The sequence below is a fragment of the Piliocolobus tephrosceles genome, chromosome 5 (genome assembly GCF_002776525.5).
Source record: "Piliocolobus tephrosceles isolate RC106 chromosome 5, ASM277652v3, whole genome shotgun sequence".
Classification (NCBI taxonomy): Eukaryota; Metazoa; Chordata; class Mammalia; order Primates; family Cercopithecidae; genus Piliocolobus; species Piliocolobus tephrosceles.
The window spans coordinates 42,512,897-42,532,743 of record NC_045438.1 but is presented as its reverse complement, the minus strand read 5'-3'; the positions used below and the strand labels follow the sequence as shown (position 1 = coordinate 42,532,743).

Genomic DNA, 19,847 nt, shown 5'->3' with positions numbered 1-19,847 from the left:
GGAAAAGCCTCGGAAGCCAAGCTGCGGTGCTGCCTGGCGACGTGCAGCCGAGAGGGAGCGCTCCTTACCCCGACCCAGGCTGCACACTCGCCCCGCAAGGCATGCGCCCACCCGGGCGCACCAAGCCGTCGCCTACTTTTAGCATCTTCCGCCTAGGGTCGCCGAGCCCTGGCGGCCGAGGAGGCGGCGGTGTGGGGAGTTCAGCCTCCGCCCTCCCCTTTCCTCCACCCCCACCCCGCCGCCAGCCTGACGGGCCAGTGACTGCGGGCGCCCTGGGTTGGCGATGTCACCCTCGTGGCCACCTGCCCGCGGCCGGCCCTCGGCGGCCAGTGCCCCGAGCCGCCCTTACCTGAGCCGGAGATGTGGACCCGGAGTGGGCGGCCCCTGCTTGAGGACGACGAGAGGTCGCTCTGCGATCGGCCGCGGGGGCTTGGGTCCCCGGGCAGCCACTGCAGGGCAGGCGCCGGCGGCGGGGCGGGCGCCTCGGACTCGGGGACTGGGACCGCCACCGCCTGTCCGGCCGGATTGACCGGGAACCCCGCGGGGCGCCAACCCGCCTCGGCCATCGGCTCCCCGCGGCGGGGCCGAAGCACGGGGTGCGGCCGGCGCCGAGGGCTGCGCTGCCCGCTGCTGCCCTGCTGTGCCCCGCGCACCGCGACCCGGAGGCAGAGAAGGGCGGGGAGGTGGACGCCGGGCGCCGAGGAGCCGAGGAGCCGGTGCGGAGGGCGGGAGGAGGAAGAGGACAGAAAAGTTTGCACAGGAAGGAGCCGCCTACAGCCGGCTCTCGCTCCAGCGGGCTAAAGCTGCAGGGCTCAGAGCTGGGCCGCCCTCGGTGCCCGCGAACCTGCCCTGCTGCTCCTCCCCCAAGCCCCGGGCACTGGTCCCTGGCAGGATGGCAGCAGGGGGTCCCCTCCGCGGAGCGCTGTTCACCCAGCAATCCGGCCGCAGAAAAGCCGAGTTTGGGCTTCAGGAGCTCGGATGCAAGGTCAGAGCCAAAGATATCATTTCCATTGTGGTGGGTGGGGGTGCCATGTACACATGCCTGAGCCGCCCTGTGATGGAGCCAGAATGATCATACCCAGTTAACAGATAGGAAACTCCGACGCGAAAATGCATTGCACTTGCCAGGTGGGTTAGGGGCAGATTCTGGAGTCCCTTGTGAAGTGAAGCCTAATGCCCTTCCCCACTCGCACCCATACCCTTTGCCCTCAAAGCCCATCTCTACCTCTCACGGTTGCCCACATCCCTGGGTATCTGTCTGCTGGGTGTAGGGAGCAAAAAATAGCTTCCCTTCTAGGTTCTTTGGCTGGTCTATGTATTAAATTGCCATAAGGCAGATTAACAGGACAAAGAAAACCCATTTTAATTACCAACGTTCACATGGGAGTTTCACAAAATATTAGGCTCAAAGGGTCAGATGATTGAAGCTTGTATAGCATCCTGAGTTACAGAAAAGAACAGGATCTTGGAATCTGGGGGGCAGGCAGGTGACAAATTATGGGAGAGTGGGGGGAGGAAGTGGATAAAGAATAAAGGTTGTCTCTTGTGCAAATTTTAGAAAGCTGATCAGGTAATAAGGAGTTGTTTTCTAGCAGAAACATAGGCAATAATCTGCCTGGGCCTGCTGTGATCCCAGATTTTCCCATTCCTGACAGATGAATTCCTACTGGAGGAGCTGTCCTTTTTTGCGGGGCGGGGGGGAGGACGGAGTTTCACTCTTTTGGCCCAGACTGGAGTGCAGTGGCTCGATCTTAGCTCGCTGCAACCTCTGCGTCGTGAGTTCAAGTGATTCTCCTGCCTCAGCCTCTCGAGTAGCTGGGATTACAGATGCCCACCACCACACCCAGATAATTTTTGTGTTTTTTTCTTGTTGCTGTTGTTTTTGTTTTTAGTGGAGACAGGGTTTCACCGCGTTGGCCAGGCTGGTCTTGAACTCCTGACCTCAGGGTGATCCACCTGCCTCGGCCTCCCAAAGTGCTGGGATTACAGGCTGAAAGATGTCTTTAGGAAGATGAAAGGAAGTTCAGAGAAAGCTCCTTCTTGCAATTGCTCTTCCCCAAGCACCCTCAGTTTGAAGTAACAAGTCTGCTAAAGCAACATATTTGGGGGCAGCATTTTCTGAACTCCTTCATAAGTAAATACTCAAAGGTCATGTATAAAAAGCCGGTCTTCTGAGAACTAAATAAATATCACAGATTTGATGTCTGAGTCAATGCTTTCTAACGGAAGGGCAGCTGCATTGATTAGAAATATCTTAGCTAATGCCACACCTTGTAGGATTTTGCAAAACGAGCAGTGGAGATTATGCTGATTCAGCTGGTGATTTCAAAACCTAAGCTTTATCAGTTTCACAATTAGGCCCCCAAGTTGTGTCTTGCCCAGAATTAAAAGATTGTAAGTCAGGCTTGGGAGTCATCAGTCCTCTGAAAGTTCATGACAAAGGAGGAATGTCCCTTGGTTCACCCATAGACCGTAGATAGCCAGTGGGAAGAGATGGAGATATGGGGGAAAAGAAGGGACAGCGCTAGCAGTTATACCTGTTAACACACAAACCCTGATTCTAGGTGCTATGTCAGGCATTTTGCACATACTATATCATTTAATAAGAGAACAAACCTAATCAAGAAGGTAAGAAAAAAAGAGGAACAAAAACCACGAGTATATGCTGCAGAAGCACACTGATATACACAAAGGCCTTAGTAGCAACTAGGTCATGATACACACACACACACACACACACACACACACACACACACACACACAGACAGCTCACCCTTGATCACTTAAAAGGGCTTTCACCTAGAATTCTCACAGGAACTCTGTAGGGAAGATATGATTATTCCATCTTTGCTGCAACAACTGTCCAAATACAGGCCAGACACGGTGGCTCACACCTGTAATCTCAGTATTTTGAGAGACTGAGGTGGGAGGATCCTTTGAGGCAAAGAGTTCATGTCCAGCCTGGGCAGTATAGCAAGTCGCCATCTCTGCAGAAATTAAAAATAAAAAAAAATTAGTCCAACTACTGAGGCAAGCCTCTAGTCCTCGCTACTCGGGAGGCTGAGGAAGGAGGATCGCCTGAACCCAGGAGTTCAAGGTTACAGGGAGCTATGGTCATGCCACGGCACACCAGCCTGGGCAACAGTGCAAGAGCCCGTCTCAAAATAAAATAAAATAACGAAATTAATAAATCAAATCTGTCCAAATACAGGTCCCTTCTTACAAAGTCAGCCAATGTTGCCTGGTCTTGCTCTAAATATTTTCTACTAACAGTCTGTTTAAATTTATACTACTCCAAATGTTGCCTTACTTTCTTGATAGCTTGTGTAGTTTATGATAGGAAAGCAATATCTCTGGCTTCAGAGAATTAACTATGCATTAGTTTAGACAATAGGTCATCGAAGAGATTGAGAGTGCACTGAGATAGATTTTAATGTTACCCTGAATAAGCAGCATTAGATTACAATGGCACTTCTCAGCACCATTTGCTATCTAGTGTATTGTATTACCTGATGATGCTGTCTGTATTCCCTCAGTGAACTTCCTCAGCAGGAAGCTCCCCCTTCACAAGCTGCCTTCTCTGTGGGGCACACATTCCAGTTGCCTATGCATGGGTCTCACTCCAATTGTGTCTCCCCACTGCTTACAACATGAATGTTCACATATTCTTCCAGACCGCATGCTTTTTCCTTCTCTGGTTAATCTTCTGTGTCCTTTCTTGTGAAGATACATAAATGAGGAATTACATGCTTTCAAATACAAGAAGTCTTCTCTGACTCATTTTTCAGTTATTTAGCAATTCATCATTTCAACTTTTATTAGATAATTACATATTTGAGTGCCTTTTTGGACCACGCACTGTCCTAGGCTCACCATATTGTCAAGGAACCTGTCAGCCCTGTATTCCTCCATTCATTTTCCCATGACAGTCAATCTTCTAGAGAGAGTAGCATACATTCTAGAGGCTACTCCCAAATTCTTACAGTCCCCCTTCCCTATTCATTCTTCTACCATCTGCATTATGACTACTGCTCACCCTACTGCATGGAACTGCTTTGGCAAAGATCACATCTGAGCAGCTCATTGTCAAATGTGCTGGGAACCTCTCAGGTCTTACTTAATCTGATGTCCTCTGTCACTTTTAACACTCTCGAACACTCACTCCTTTTGCGAGCTCTGCTTCCCTGATTTCTAGGACACTCATCTCCCCAGGTGTTCCTTCAGCCCCTCTGCTTCCTTGTTACCCTCTTGTCAGGGTCTCTTTTTTTCCATCTGCCCTTAGGTACTGTTCCCCAGATGTCCAGCATCAGCCCTGTTCTCTTCCCGCTTGACTTATTTCTCCTGGGAGGTCCCAGCTTCAGCTTTGACTTACACACAAATGACTCTCTCCATCCCAGACCTCTCTCCTGAGCTTCAGATCTCAGCATCTAGTTGCTTCCTGGGCTTCCCTTCTTGATGTTTTATTGGCATTTGGCAGTCGACACTCCCTGAGCTGAACTCCTCCTCCTCCGTAAACATGCTCTGTTTATTCTCTTAAATAAGTAAATATCTTAATACCTTAAATAAATATCCTCAGAATCGGTTTCCTCCCTGCTATTCCATTGCCACCTCTTCAGTTTGAGCCTCCATCTTCTGTTTTCTCCTAAAGAGACTCTCTGTTTCTGTACTCACTTTCTTCTACTCTTTCCCCATCCCATTTCAGGAATGATCTTTCCAAAGCACTCACAAGACTTCGCTGCCCCTCCATTTTAATTCCCTCAAAACGAGTGTCTATGAATATACACAGAATAAAGTGTATATTCCCCCGCATGGCATTTCAGGGTTCTATACCTTACCCCAAACTCTTTCCTTGCTGCTATTACACATACTGTGGCAGCTCAGGACACAACACCTCAAAATATGACTGTAGGAGGCCGAAATATGCCACTCTGAGTTATACTTCTTTGGCATTTTGAGCAGGTTATTTTGAGAAACTGCAGACACAGGAGTAGCTCTGAAAAGCTGTCCTTTGGTAAAAGAAATTTACTTCCGTAAAGGAAAACAATTTTTATAGGACTCTCATCAACCAGGGAAGATCTTATCATAGAAGATGAGAATGAAGGTTGACACTTTGCCCAGATGGACTTCATTACAGGCTGTTACAGATTCTTCTGATAGGCTACTCTGAAACAACTTTTATTACCTGAGAGAATTTTTATCCACATAATGAGACAACCTTTGTTTGCCACACGTTTCCTTCCCTCACCCTCCCATGATGTGTGTCACTACCACTCCCAGAAGCACCAAGCCCCTCTTGCTTTCTGTAGCTCAGGGATACTAAATGAGCTTCAATCATCTGGCTCTTCTTCCAGTCTCAGATTCTGTGGGACTCCTGTGCATATATATACAATTAAATATGTTTTTTCTCCTGTTAATCTGCCTACTGTCCATTTTTCATAGACTTAGTTATCACACCCTCAGAGGGCAGAAAATCTTCCCTCTCTGCACAGTACTCCACTCTCTAGCCATACAGACCAATTCATCATTCTCCGAATGGCACCTCCTCCTCCTCTCGGGGTGCCTTTGGACTCCCGTTTCCTTTGTCTGCAGCATCATCCCCCACCTTCTCTAGCATGACCTAACTGACCAACTGTCATTCATCCTTCAAGCCTCAGGTCACGCGTCTCCTCATCTGTCTTAGTTTTGTTTCCTGTTGCTTCTAATAGAATACCTGAAAGTTTGTAACGAAAATGAATTTTTCTTATAGTTATGGAGGCAAAGTCCAAGGTCAAAGGGTCACATCTTGCTGAGGGCCTTCTTGCTGGTGGGGACTCTCTGCAGGGTCCAGAGGTGGAGAAGGGCATCACATGGCAAGAGGGCTGAGTGTATTAGCTCATGTCTCTCTTTCCCCCCTTATGAAGCCACCAATCCCATTCCCATGATAAACCCATTAATCCATGAATGGATTATTCCATTCATTAGGGCAGAGCCCTCTTGATCCAATCACTTCCTGAAGGTCCCACCTCTCAATACTGCCACGTGGGGGATTAAATTTCAACAAGAGTTTGGAGGGGACAAATGTTCTTTTTTCTTTTTTAATATGTATTTTGTATTTCAACAGCTTTTGGAGTACAAGTGGTTTTTGGTTAAATGGATGAATTATATGGTGATGCATTCCGAGATTTTAATGCACCTGTCACTTGAGTAGTATATGTGGGAATGAAAACCCAATATGTAGTTTTTATCCCGTGCTGTCCTCTTTCCCTCCCCTTTCTGAGTCTCCAAAGTCCATTATATCACTCTCTCTGACTCTACAGACTCATAGCTTAGTTCCTACTTATAAGTAAGAACATACAGTATTTGGTTTTCCATTCTTGAGTGACTTCACTTAGAATAATGGCCTCCAGCTCCATTAAAGTTGCTGCAAAAGACACTATTTTGTTACTTTTTATGGCTGATTAGTATTCCATGTTGTATACATACCACATTTTATTTATCTACTCATTGGTCAATGGACACTTAGGTTGGTTCCATATCTTTGGAATTGTGAATTGGGCTGCAATAAACATATATGTGAATGGGTTGTTTTCATGTAGCGACTCCCAGTAGTAGGATTGCTGGATCGAATGGTATGTCTACTTTTAGTTCTTTAAGGAATCTCCACACTATTTTCCAAAGAGGTTGTACTAATTTACATTCCCACCAGCAATGTATAGGCATTCTGAAGGGGACAAATATTAAAACCACAGCACCATCCAGGAAGCTTTCCTGACACTTCCCCAACCTCCAAGCCAGGTGAAGTGTCCCTCTTAAACAGCACCATCAGGGTCTTATGTCACTTTTTACACAGGATTGTAATTGCTGGGGTGCTAATCTGTCTCCCCTATTCCCTTTGAGCTATGTTAAGACAGTAAGTACTGATTCTTGCCTTTATTTTCCCAGCACCACTGTGTATCGAATGAACAAATCAACAAATGAAGTCTATTTGGGGAGTAGACATTAACAAATAATTACCTGGCAGTCCATGGCAATTGACAAAACTGAGATTTACATAGAAGGGCTGAGGAAACTCAGAGGAATAGTCACCTAACCTGCTTGGGGTGGAGAATCAGGGAAGGCTTCCCAGAGGATGTGGCATCTGAAATGCAAAGGCACCCCAGAATGAGAAAGGTCATCTGCAAGGACACAGAGACTTGAGGGACTGGGGCTCCTCTGGGCACTGCAGTGGAGCACTGCAGAATAGCAACCCTGTGGGGAGCAGCTCAGTTTTGAACCTGACAAGGTGGACAAAAGTGGGCTAGGATTCACTTTTCAAATACCACTAAGTCTATGCCATCCTAAAATGATTAGGCATCCTGTTTATTTGAGGTTTTGTTTATTTCCAGTTTTGTTTATCCTGTCCCACCTATGCTATAAGATTTCTTTTTCCTTAAACGTGTCTCTTGGTACCACGGACAACATTTTGGCCAGCACATAGTAAATGTGCCTATTTGACACTGATTTTTTTTAAAAAGAGGCATACAATACAGCTTTTCAAAGCAAAATGTTTCTAAATGCTATTAGTTTATTTAGCTATTTTCATTGAATACGATTTCCAAAAGGTTAGGGATAAAAACTGAAGGTGAAATAAGCATAGTTTTAATCACATAAGAGTATTGTAATGCCAAAAAAAAAAAAAAAAAAAAAAAAAACTGCACCTCACTGTTTTACCACTCTCTTTAAAGTGATGACTTACATAAGATTATAAAAGAAATAAATAAAAATTTATCAACTAGCTTGTTCTGCCCATTAGTGCTAGGAACACTGTCTTCAACAGGAGCCCAAATGTGGGCTGGGATCTGTCTCATCTCTGGCCAGTGTCTTCCTCCTCCTTGCTGTGCCAGGAGCCCCTCTTAAAGCCACAGTGCCACTTGAAGGGCTCTTTATACATTGCAGATTCACTCATGGAAGGAGGAATTTTTATTCAAAGGCTTTGATACATAATGAAAGGTACCCACATTTCTTAAATTAGACAAGCTAGGAAGCTAAATGACCCTTGTAACTGAATTTGCCCCTATTTCATCATTAGTCTTCTTTAGATGCATGAGTGTGGACTTTTCATGGTAATGGAAACAGTTGTGACACTCTGGTTAAAATCAAACTTCCTGAAGGCATTCCTTGAGACAGTACCCATCCCCTTCTAACTAATTATTTTTATAATTGCAATTTTCTTTTGCTATCTTCCCCATCCCCCTAATATATTAAAAAGTTTTATTTCTCAGCGTTTATATGCAAAACATGCACATAAATATATGGTATGTTTTCTTATGAAACATTTTCCCAAAATACTTGGCTTTAGAACTAAGTGTCTTTCACTGACAATAACATTTCCTTAATATAGGCAGATAAAAATCACTGCAAGTTAGATAAAGATCAAAACGGTATCTGAAAAGAAAGGGCAGAGATCAAAATTGACCATACAAAATGAAAATGAAATAAAGAAATGCAAGGAATCCAGGTAATAAACAGAGTGAGGATAAATCACCATCTGATAGTGAAAGTAGGCCTGCTTTTAAAGTCACTTAAAAAAAAGAGAGAGAAATAAAAAACAGGAAGTTAGTTTTGATAGTCTCTAAAGCCTCTTCTGGTCTGGAATGGGATGGCTCTATGAAATTTTTTCTTTGTTTTCATTTTAAAATGGAAGATGAAATTATTTTATGAGAGAGGCCAAAGCTGGCTCATAGTTTTTGAGCCCACCCTACCATTTCCCTCTAGAGTACCTGGCTGCATTTCCCTCTAGAGGTACTCTAGAGTACCTCCTTTACCATGATCTCTTCCTCCCACACTTCCTTTCTTCTTCTTACTCTAAGACAAACTCATAGAAGTAGAGTGTAGGATGGTGGTTATCAGAGACTGGGGTGCTCAACAGGTCCAGGGTTTCAGTCCGACAGGAGGAGGCATAAGGTCTGGTGCTGTATCGCAACAGCATGGTGACTATCCTTAATAATGTATATTTTGGAATAATGAAAAGAGAGCATTTTAGGTGTTCTCACCACAAAGAATTGATAAATATTTGGGCCAGGTGCTTATGCCTGTAATCCTAGCATTTTGGGAGGTTGAGACAGACAGATTGCTTGAGCCCACAAGTTCAAGACCAGCCTGGGCAACATGGCAAAACCCCATCACTACAAAAAAGTACACAAAATAACCAGGTGTGGTGATGTGCACCTGTAATTCCAGAGACTCTGGAGCCTGAGGTGGGAGGATCACCTTAGCCCAGGGAGGTTGAGGCTGCGGTAAGCCATGATCGAGTCACTACACTCCAGCCTGGGCAACACAGTGAGACCCCAGCTCAGAAAAAGAGAAATATTTGCAGTAATAGATAGGCTAATTATCTTGATTTGATCATTCCACAATCTATACATGCCTTGAAACATCATGCATGCTATAAATATATGCAATTATTACTTGTCAATTAAAAATACAATAACACGTAAATAAATTAAAACAGCTACTATGTCCTAATAGGCTCAGGCTCTTTGTTGGGCACACAGAACTGAATAGGAATCTCTCTAATCTTGGACTAGCAACATAGGAGACAGGGGTGTACAAACTACAGTGGAGAGATAAAGGAGCAAATAGTTGGCCCTTTTGGGGTGAGCCAGGAAAAGTTTCAGGACACAAGAAGTGGCTCATACAAGTGAGTAGGGATAAAAAAGAGGAAGAGGTAGGGAAGGCATCCCAGGTAGGGAAAATACCATGCATGCGGGCCCAAGGCAGGAAAATGGAAACAACGAGGAGGGAGGTGAGTATGGCTGGAGCCTTGGAGAAAAGCGGGAACGTGCTAGAATGTGAAAGAGGGCTGTAAAAAGATTTAGGCACAGAAGAAACATGATCTTTTGCTTCAGTTTTGATACCTCAATTTGATCCCTAAGTAATGCATATGTTTAATTTGTGGTGTTGTTTTCAGGATTGAAATTTGTGTATATAAAGCACTGGGTGTAATGAATGGCAGGTAGTAGGAGCACAATACAGTGCTAAGACATTCAGGATACACATTCTATTTCTTTGTTTCTATAAATCACAGCTAGCTCAGCTCCTTCTACAAACATTGCCTAAAAGACATTTTCCAGGATGCCTTCCTTGTCTTGAATCAAACAGGAACTTTTGGGCTTATGGGTCTAGGAAGACAGGAGGCGACTGTGTTGATTGTTAGCCTCGGCAACTGCTGCTTCTGCGACTCTAGCTCTCTCATTGAAGGCAAGTGATTCACTAAGGACTCCTTCTATCCCTGCTAGACTCAGCCACGGGTTTTTTTTTTTTCTTTTATATTTGTATTTTTTAATTGACACACAATAATTGTGCATATTTGTGGGGTACATAGCGATGTTTCAATACATATAACGTATGTGATCACATCAGGGTAATTAGCACATCCCTTATCCCAAACATTTATCATTTCTTTGTGTTGGGAACATTCAATATCCTCCTTCTAGCCATTTGAAACTATATAATATGGTATTGTTACTATAGTCATCCTATAATGGTCTAGGACACTATAACTTATTTCTTCTGTCTAGCTATAATTTTGTACCCTTTAACAAATCTGTTCCTATTCCTCCCTTCCCTCTACTCTTCCCAGCCTCTAGTATCTTCTGCTCTACTTTTTACTTCTGTGAGATAAACTTTTTTTAGTTTCCACATATGACTGAGAACATGCGGTGTTTAACTCTCTGTGCCTGGCTTTATTTCACTTAACATAAGGTCCTCCAGTTCCATCCATGTTGCCTCGAATGACAGGATTTCATTCTTTTTATGGCTGAATAGTATTCCATGGCATATATACACCACATTTCCTTTATCTGTTTATTTGTTGTTGAACACCGAGGTTTCACAACGTCCTTTGAGTAGATCTCCAAGACAACTCAGAAATCACTCCTTCCATGTCCTCACTCCTCAGAGATTGCTGGGGAGTACTAAGGTGCCCGTCACTAAAATGCCAGAGGTCATGACCCCATTCACAGTCGGGAGGTAGGGATGTCAACACGGCTGGGGATTGGGTCCTCCTTAGTCCCACCCTCAAAACACTAAAGTCAATTGTTGGTGGGAATGCAAAAGGGCCACTTTGGAAACTAGTCTGGCAATTTCTTAGAAAGTGAAAAGTAGACGTATCAAATGATCCAATAAACCCACTCATGGGTATTTACCCAAGGGAAATGAAAACTTATATGCGTGTAAAACTCTGAAAGCAAGTGTTTATAGTGGCTTTATTAATAGCCTCCCCAAACTGAAAACAACCCAAATAAGTACATCCAACAATGGAATACTACCCAGCAATACAAAGTTGGAACTACTGCTACACACAACATGGAAGACTCTCAGGTACTTACACTAGGTGAAAGGAGCCAGGCTCAAGAGACTTCACACTATATTGTTACATATAAATGACATTCTGGAAAAGGCAAAACTATAGGGACAGAAAAACAGATCAGTAGTTGCCCGTTGTTGGGAGTGGAGGAGGGGATGACTCTTTAGGATAATGGAACTGTTGTAAATCTTGATTGTGGTGGTGATTGCATAACTGTATTCTTCAAAAGTCAGAATTTTGTGCCCAAAAGATAGAAATTATGAAGAGAAGCTATGTAACTTCCTTTTGCACATCACAGGTCCATATAACTCATGTGGAAAGGGTGGCCCCAGAGGGAGATATCAGGCTTTCTGCTGAGAAGGTGGGTGGGTGCTTCAGATAGAATTAATGAAAACATAATATAAAATAAACATAATGAACAAAATATCAAACTTTAAATAGACAGGATCTGACATTGAACTGGCCTCATTTGCTCAAACCTCATCCCAGCCTTGGCAAAACTTCATGTTTAAAAATAGCTAGGCAGACACCTATAGTTTGAGTACTTGATTTTTTAAAACACTGTATTGAATTAAAGTTATTATTTATCTTGACTACTGAGTTTTTTTGTGTTTCCTTCTATTTTGTTCCTGGGATGAGAGTCTCACTTGCCTGACTCCAGTCCCTATCTTATTTGAGTGATTATGTGGAAAGGAGGAAATAGAGACCCATTCATTTGAACCCCAAGCGTGCAGAGCAAGCCATGCTTGTTTCAATGATCACAGGTTTCAGATTAAGCCTGGTCCTCCTGCCTTCAGAGCAGCTGCCTTCATTTATACTGGAAGATGATGGACAGATCTGGGCCAGCAGAGACCTCTGAGTGAACTGCATCTGAACTCTCCCACTCGGAAGACCCTGAGCCTTGGGCATGTTCCTGCATTTCTGAAAAGGAAACGATGCTATCCAACCTACAAGGCTGTTATAAAGACTAAGACATCATCTGCAGTGCCTAGCATATGGATTGCACAGTGGGAGGCACTTAATAAATAGGAAGTATTTGAATGTCTGAGGTGCATTTTGCCAAAGTCACTCATATGATGAAAGGTTCATATTTTACAAAATAAAGACAAGCAACATCAACAATAACAATGACAAAAACAAAACAATATATTATCCACTTGGAGTTACAGGAGCTCCAGAGAAGTAGAGAGGGAGGCAGGGCAGGAACCATGACCAGAAGCTTTGTGGTTTCTTGCTCAGACAGTGTTCCCAGAAAAACACCTCTCTCTGTCTTGCCTAATTCTCTGAACAGGTGGACATTTGCATCTATAACAATATCCACATTCACAATGGGGTTCTAGAGCTCCTGGTTTAGAGAGATCGGAGAGAGCTCAAGTAAGGGGCATCACTGAGGCCCCTCAGAACCCCTGACCTCTTTGCTATGCTTCTCACCTTCTCAGGAATGAGGATTGAATCCCAACCTTCAAAGCCTCCATACGACCCAGGGGTGACAGTTCTGGATCTGGCAAAAGTTCTTCTGTTTTGTGGCACGAGGATGGTCACTTGCTTGGTTCAGAACTGAGGCAGATGTTTCTCTATTTGCAAGATCTGCTGTTATTTCCACTGGAATTTGGCTAGGGAAGAACAAGGTGGCTGGGGCCAAGCTGCCATCTCACCTAGAAGTGCTCGATTCATGTTCTTTGAGCAAGAGTGTATTAATTAGTCCATTCTTACGATTCGAATGAAGACATACCCAAGCTGGGTAATTTATAAAGGAAAGAGATTTATTTGACTCACAGTTCCACAGTGCTGGGGAGGCCTCAGGAATCATGGCAGAAGGAGAAGCAAACACGTACTTCTTCACACGGCAGCAGGAAAGAGAAATGCAGAGCAAAAGGTGGGAAGCCCCTTATAAAACCATCAGATCTTGTAAGAACTCACTCACTATTATGAGAACAACAGCATGGGGGTAACCACCCTCATGATTCATTACCTCCCACCGGCTCTCTCCCATGACACCTGGGGATTATGGGAACTACAATTCAAGATGAGATTTGGATGGGAACACAGCCAAATGATATCAAAGAATATATTATGATCCATGCTGATATTAAGGAAAATTATTCTGCCTTGGTATGAGGTGGATTGTGAAAGGACAAGATTTGCTGATTTATTCGAAACATATTTGCTGCATGCTTACAATATACTGGCCCTCTTCTAATCAATGACTGTATTGTAGAGGGCAAAGTAGACAAAGTTTTGCTCTCAAGAGACTTAAATTCTAGAAGAGGCAGATTGTGCTGGGCAGAAAATGGTCCCTCAAAGACATCCACATCCTGGGCCAAGTGTGGTGGTTCACGCCTGTAATCTCAGCACTTTGGGAGGCCAAGGCGGGTGGATCACAAGGTCAGGAGTTCAAGATCAGCCTGGCCAACATGGTGAAACCTCGTCTCTACTAAAAATACAAAAATTAGCTGGGTGTGGTGGCGCGCCTGAAATCCAAGCTACTCGGGAGACTGAGGCAGAAAAATTGCTTGAACTCAGGAGGCAGAGGTTTCAGTGAGCCGAGATTGTGCCACTGCACTCTAGCCTGAGTGACAGAGGAAGACACCATCTCAAAAAAAAAAAAAAAGACATCCACATCCTAATCCTTGTAATCTATAAGTATGTTGTTACATGGTGAGGGGGAATTAAAATTGCAGCTAGAATTAAAGTTGCTAATCAGCTGACCTTAAAATAAGATTATCCTGGTTTATCTAGGTGAGCCCAATGTAATCACAAGAGTCCTTGAATGGGGAAGTGGAAGGCAGAAGAGTGAGACCAGAGAGATGGCATCATGAGAAATTCTCAAGCTGCCTTTGCTGGCTTTAAAGATCAAAGAGTCCACAAGATAAGAAATGAGGGCAGCCTCTAGAAGCTGAAAGAGGTAAGGAAACAGATTGTCCCCTGGAGCTTCCAGAAATAATGCAGCCCTGGCCACAGTGGCTTTATCTCAGTGAGGCCCATTTCAGATTTCTTTCCTCAAGAACTGCAAGATGATAAATCTGTGTTTTCAGCCACTGAGTTTATGGCAATTTGCTACTGCAGCAATAGGAAATTAACAGAGAACCAAATAAAATGAATGAATGATTGAATGAATGAGTGACATAATGTCAGGAAACAGTAAGTGCTCAGATGAAAACTAAAGCATGGCAAAGAGATGTGTAGTGAATGGAGTGTGTGATGGGTGATAAAACGGAAGTGATGTTTTTGAAAGATGAATGTGAGCTCCAGAGAGGTTAGAGGTGGGGAACTTGGAAAGGAAGCCAAGTGATGTAGTCCCATGACATGACCGAGACCCCCAGAAGCAGGCAGGGCTGGGCAGGCTCTTTCATGGGTTCCCCAATAGCCAAATCGTGGAGCTGAGTTGGTTGCTTTAAGCTCCACACACAATACTCATAAGAAAGATCTGGAAACAAAATTTAGTGCATAAGAAAAGAGAAATTGACCTAATCTTTTAGGCAAGTCATTTGAGAATCCATTAACTTCTTCCCTTATGCACTTGGTCTAATCCAATACTGAGTCATTTCTTTGATTCATTCTTTTTTTTCTTTACTTATTTGTTGGTTTATTCACTTATTCATTAACTCATCCAATCAATAAGTATTTCCTGAGCACATGACCAAGCTATGGGAGCACAATGGCGAGAAAAACAAATCTGGGCTCTGCCTTCGTGAAGCACACTGTTGATTCTGCTGAAGGTTTAATATAAAAACATTAAATGACCACTAAGTTTGGCATCCACTAATCAAAACTGGCACTGGCCGTCTTCCTTAAAATAGCTCTGGTCCATTCTTCTCTCTGCAACTCCACTGCTACAGCCTTCTCTTACCTGGAAGAAATGGTCTCTAACGGGGGTTTTCCCACCTGTGTCCAGACCCTCTGCATCACATCCTCCCTCTGCAACACATCCTCCTGCAACACATCCTCCCTTCCCCACCTGCATCCAGAAGCTCTGCAGCACATCCTCCCTAACACAGTCAAAATAATCTTTTTAAGAAACAGATCTGCCCCATCACTCTTCTGACTACAATCCTTCAATGGCCTCTCATTGTCTACCCAAACTGACCCAAGCCTCCCCAAGTTGTGGCATATTCCTCAGCCTTCTGGTATCCTATCAGCTAGACTGCAGAAGGTGCTTGTGTCTTTATTGCACTAGTGCCCTTGCCCAAGCTGCCCTCTCTGCTTAAAGTGCTTTGCATTTCTTCCTAGACAGTCTGCTGGACAGTCTGGACAGCAAATGTGTAGTGGTTGAGAGCAGAGAGTTCATAAGCCCAGTGGCCTACGTTCGTTTAAATCCTGGTTCTGCCACTCAGTATAGCTGAGTGACTTTGGGCAAGAGAGGCAACCACTCTTTGTCTCAGTCCCTCATCTGTAAAATGAGTGTAACAATATGATAATGGAAATGATCACAGGTTAGTGATGAGCTAATATATGTAAGTAAAGCACTTAGAACACTGTCTGGCATACACACAGAAGCAGCTAATAGGCATTAGTTATTCTGTATCTCCCAATGCTCAGCACCTCTACCCTGCACATATTTTGATAATTGTGCTTTTGGTCCTTATTGCATCTATTTATTTTCATGTCGGCTTTTTAAAGTCAAGGATGGCCTCTGATTCAGCCTTGAATCTTCTGGACTTGGCACATTTGTTAGTATATGTTAGGTGTTCAAAGTTAATTTGTTGAATGAATAAATTTAATAAAATGTGGTTTTAAAAATAATATATGGAATAATTTTAAAAATCTTGTTATTTTGAGCATGTCACAAGCTATTATGAAGTACATAAATCAAATGGAGAAATCTTAGTGTTTTCTATGTATCCATAAATTTAAGATCACTTTTTAACATTTTCAACAAAAGAAGGGAAATCTGGGAAATCCTCATGTTTTATGTTGCTCAGTCACTGATTTTAAAAAATTCTATATGGATCCTACCTTCTAAAACAAACAAGGCTGCGTGTAGTGGTGCACTCCGTAATCCCAACTCTTCAGGAGACTGAGGCAGGAGGATCACTTGAGGCCAGGAGTTTGAGATGCAGCATGCCATGATCACATCTGTGAACAGCCACTGCACTCCAGCCTGGGCAACACAGTGACCTAGTCTCAAAAACAAAACAAAACAAATAGCAGTTTCCAAAAAATTGTAATGAATGTTTCATTTTTATGATTCCATTTTACTTCACAGGCTGATGAATAATCTACATGGCTTACTTATTTTTTTAACTAATAACAAATAGAAACTTACTTCTGACAGTTCTGGAGGCTGGGAAGTCCAAGGTCAATCAGAACTAGCTGATTTAGTTCTGGTGAGGACCCACTTTCTGGTTCATAGATTGCACCTTCTTGCTGTGTAGTATTTGAGCTGTCTCCTGGGTCCCGCAGGAGCAATCTGCTTCCTTCAGGGGGTCTGTGGTTTCTCTTGGCTCTCCTGATATAATCCTGCAGTAGTTCTGGAGCAAAAATCCACAGTGTGAGTCTCCACATACTGACTGCTCTGTCCCTCTGAGTGTAAGCTGCAATTTAGTCCTGCCTCCTATCTGCCATTTTCCTTCCCTGATTCCATGGTTTACATTTTAATATTTTATTAATAAAAGTAACACATCTTCTTTGGAGAAAATGAGGAAAATAAAACACAGAGAATGAATCTTATGCAGATATTTAAGGGAGTCTTACTTTTTTGGGATGAACACTGAGCAGTTCTGTAGTCAGATAATAATATGAGCTTTCCTGATCTTCACAGAATGAATCCAGTTCTTTCTGTTAAGTTCTCAAATATCAACATCCATGGATACAGAGGGTGTTTTTTAAGGCAATGGGATGTGGCCTCCATCTAGAGACTTCAAGAGATTGGAGTTATGTGTATTAAACAGCCTGCCAAAGGGATTCTTTGTACAATTGGAAAAAGGGGTCTCTAGCTTGGGACCAGTCTGCAGGGCATGGCTTTTCTTTTCTTTCTTTTTTTTTTTTTATTTCTGTAAGTTTTATTTATGAACCTTTAGTAACCCCAAAAGGCATGTGATTGTGTTAGTTTACATAAGTTTCATACATATTTCCTTTGCTCACTTCTCCTTCTGTGAAAACCATTGCATATTTGCCAAAAATCGATCACCATTTATTTAAAAATTATCTTTCTAGATACTATTATTTTTACTCAAGCTACAATTAAATGTAAATATGCCATTTATGTTTCTGGTGTTTCTTTCTGCTGAAGAAAAATGCCATCAAATTAGAGCTTTTGATTTGAATATAGGACTTCAATGACTAATTGGAGACATTCTAGTAGAAAAGTTAGATGTGCAGACATAATTGAATTAACCAGTGCATTTCATTTCTATCAGCTTAACCATGGTAGTGTTTTTGGTATAATTTGCTTGCCTTCTTAATACTGAATTCTTTTAGTACTAAATATTTATGAAGGGCACTATTGTTTTTCAGAATGTAATATATTTGTATAAAGCAAAAGTTAAGTTTGTCTTTTTTTTTTTTTTCTCACCACTGCTCACACTTGTTTCTTTATTTTGACCACTGTGTCAGGATATGATCTTGGATGGCTCCATAGGTCTCATCTATGAAGCCTCACATGGAGCTCACAGCAGTTTCTTCCTCTTCAGTCTGTGTCCACAGTGCTATCTTCAGCTACTCCAGTAAATAGCCCCCAGGGCTCTAAAATGGATAAGATCCTCTGCCTGCCTGGCTTTTCTAGTTTTCCTTACAGATCTCATCGTACATTGCTTTCATTGACTTGAACACCACCTCTCTCCTACCAGCACTTTCTCTCCCGTTGTTCAAATGCTCCACACATCTGTCTCATGGCAGCACTTCATTGCTTGTCTCTATGGGTTTATTCTCTTTTCACATTGGAAGATTCTCGATAGCTCAGTTTATGTCCTGTGCATCTGACCCATGTTGTTGGCCTCTGCCTGGAACATGCTTGCTCCCACTATTTGCCTAATACATTAACTAATTATTGAGACCTCATCCAAATTTTAATTCCTCAGGGAAGCTTTCTCTGATGCCCAGATTAGATTGGGATCCCAGTACTTTGATATCATTCCATGGTTCATGCCATGAACTCCAGTTCGCAGTGTTATATTTAGGTGGTCATTTGTTTAGTGTCCATATTTCCCACTACAGAGTCAGCCATATAAGGAATAGGGCCGGGTCTGTGTTCCTGCCATTGCAACTGCTGAGCTCAGATCAGTACTTGACACAGAGCAAAGGCTGAATAAATATACTTCAACCTACTGAAATAGAGATGTAATTAACAGGTGGGGTGTCATGACTCACGCCTGTAATCACCTTGGGAGGCCGCAGTGGGAGAATTGGTTAAGTTCAGGAGTTGGAGACGAGCCTGGCAAACATGGCATAATCTCGTCTCTATAAAAATTGGCTTGCCATGGTGGCGCACATCTGTAGTTCCAGCTACTTCGGAGGCTGAGATGGCAGGATCTCTTGAGCCCAGGAGGCGGAGGTTGCAGTGAGCTGAAATTGCGCCACTGCACTCCAGCCTGGGTGACAGAGCGAGACCTGTTTCTCACATACACAAAGTGAATTGGTAATTAATAACTGAAATAAGGAACTGAAATAATAATCAATGAATGAATGAATATAGTGTTTTCATTCACATAATAACCAGTCTAGGCGGCTTTCATCAGTTTAGCAGGATGGTTAAAAACCTGGGCCCTATACTATTTAGCAAGTTATTTAACTCTCTGTGCTTCTTGTCCTTATCTGTAGATTGAGGATAATAAAAGTACATTTGAAGGCACTTTATATACTTGAATGTACCTTATGAGGACTTAATAAAAGCATATATATATATATATTATTCAGAACAGCCTAGCATATAGTAAGCACTAAACTCAGTAAGTATATGCCAGCACCCTAAAGAAACTACCTTTGTCTTGAATCATGAAATTTCCGTGATCACTGCATCCAATCATTGCTATTTTAATGTAACTACCTTGGCTCACATTGATACAAATATTTAATAAAATCTCTTTGTATATTTTTAGTGGTTATTACTCTGTATCTCTAAGTTCTCCAGAACTGACTTATCTATCGGGTGTGGCAGGTGCAGTGCTGGCAATACTTGTAGAGATCCACACAAATATTTTAATTCCATCTGAAATCTGAAGGAGAAAAAAAAACCTTGCAAGTCAAAGAAAATGTTTTAATACGTAATATTCATACATTCACCTGTTTACCAACATTATTGTGGAATATACCTCTATGACTTTTTTTTAAATGAAGGAATAAGAGATCCATGAAGGCAAAGGTGCCCAGGGCCCAGGAAAGTCACAGCACAGTCTGGCAGTTCTCAACTTGCTCCTCTGCATCAGAGCCTTCACTGGACAGTGAAATGAAAGAATCAAAACACCAGTGTGACTTTACAACATATATACACCATCAGAATAGATCATACATCATCAGAATACATACATATACATACAGAATACATACATATACATACAGAATACTTACCTATACATACAGAATA

At 42.8% G+C, this 19,847-nt stretch overlaps 1 protein-coding gene and 1 long non-coding RNA gene across 4 annotated transcripts in view; one reads left to right on the top strand and one right to left on the bottom strand.

The window, feature by feature from the left end:
• Positions 1-789, bottom strand: part of PHACTR2 (phosphatase and actin regulator 2) — a 307,677-nt gene extending 306,888 nt beyond the window's left edge. The window contains exon 1 of one of the 3 annotated variants that reach the window (XM_023183774.3): positions 350-789. In XM_023183774.3, coding sequence (XP_023039542.2) covers positions 350-566 — 217 coding nt within the window. In that variant the 5' untranslated portion in view covers positions 567-789. The remainder of the gene's footprint in view (positions 1-349) is intronic. The other 2 variants (XM_023183777.3, XM_023183772.3) reach the window with 2 other exon arrangements.
• The window catches only part of LOC111520753, a 23,379-nt gene continuing 3,697 nt past the window's right edge, over positions 166-19,847 (top strand). The window contains exons 1-2 of the long non-coding RNA XR_002724754.3: positions 166-985; positions 14,066-14,231. This is a non-coding gene — a long non-coding RNA (uncharacterized LOC111520753). The remainder of the gene's footprint in view (positions 986-14,065; positions 14,232-19,847) is intronic.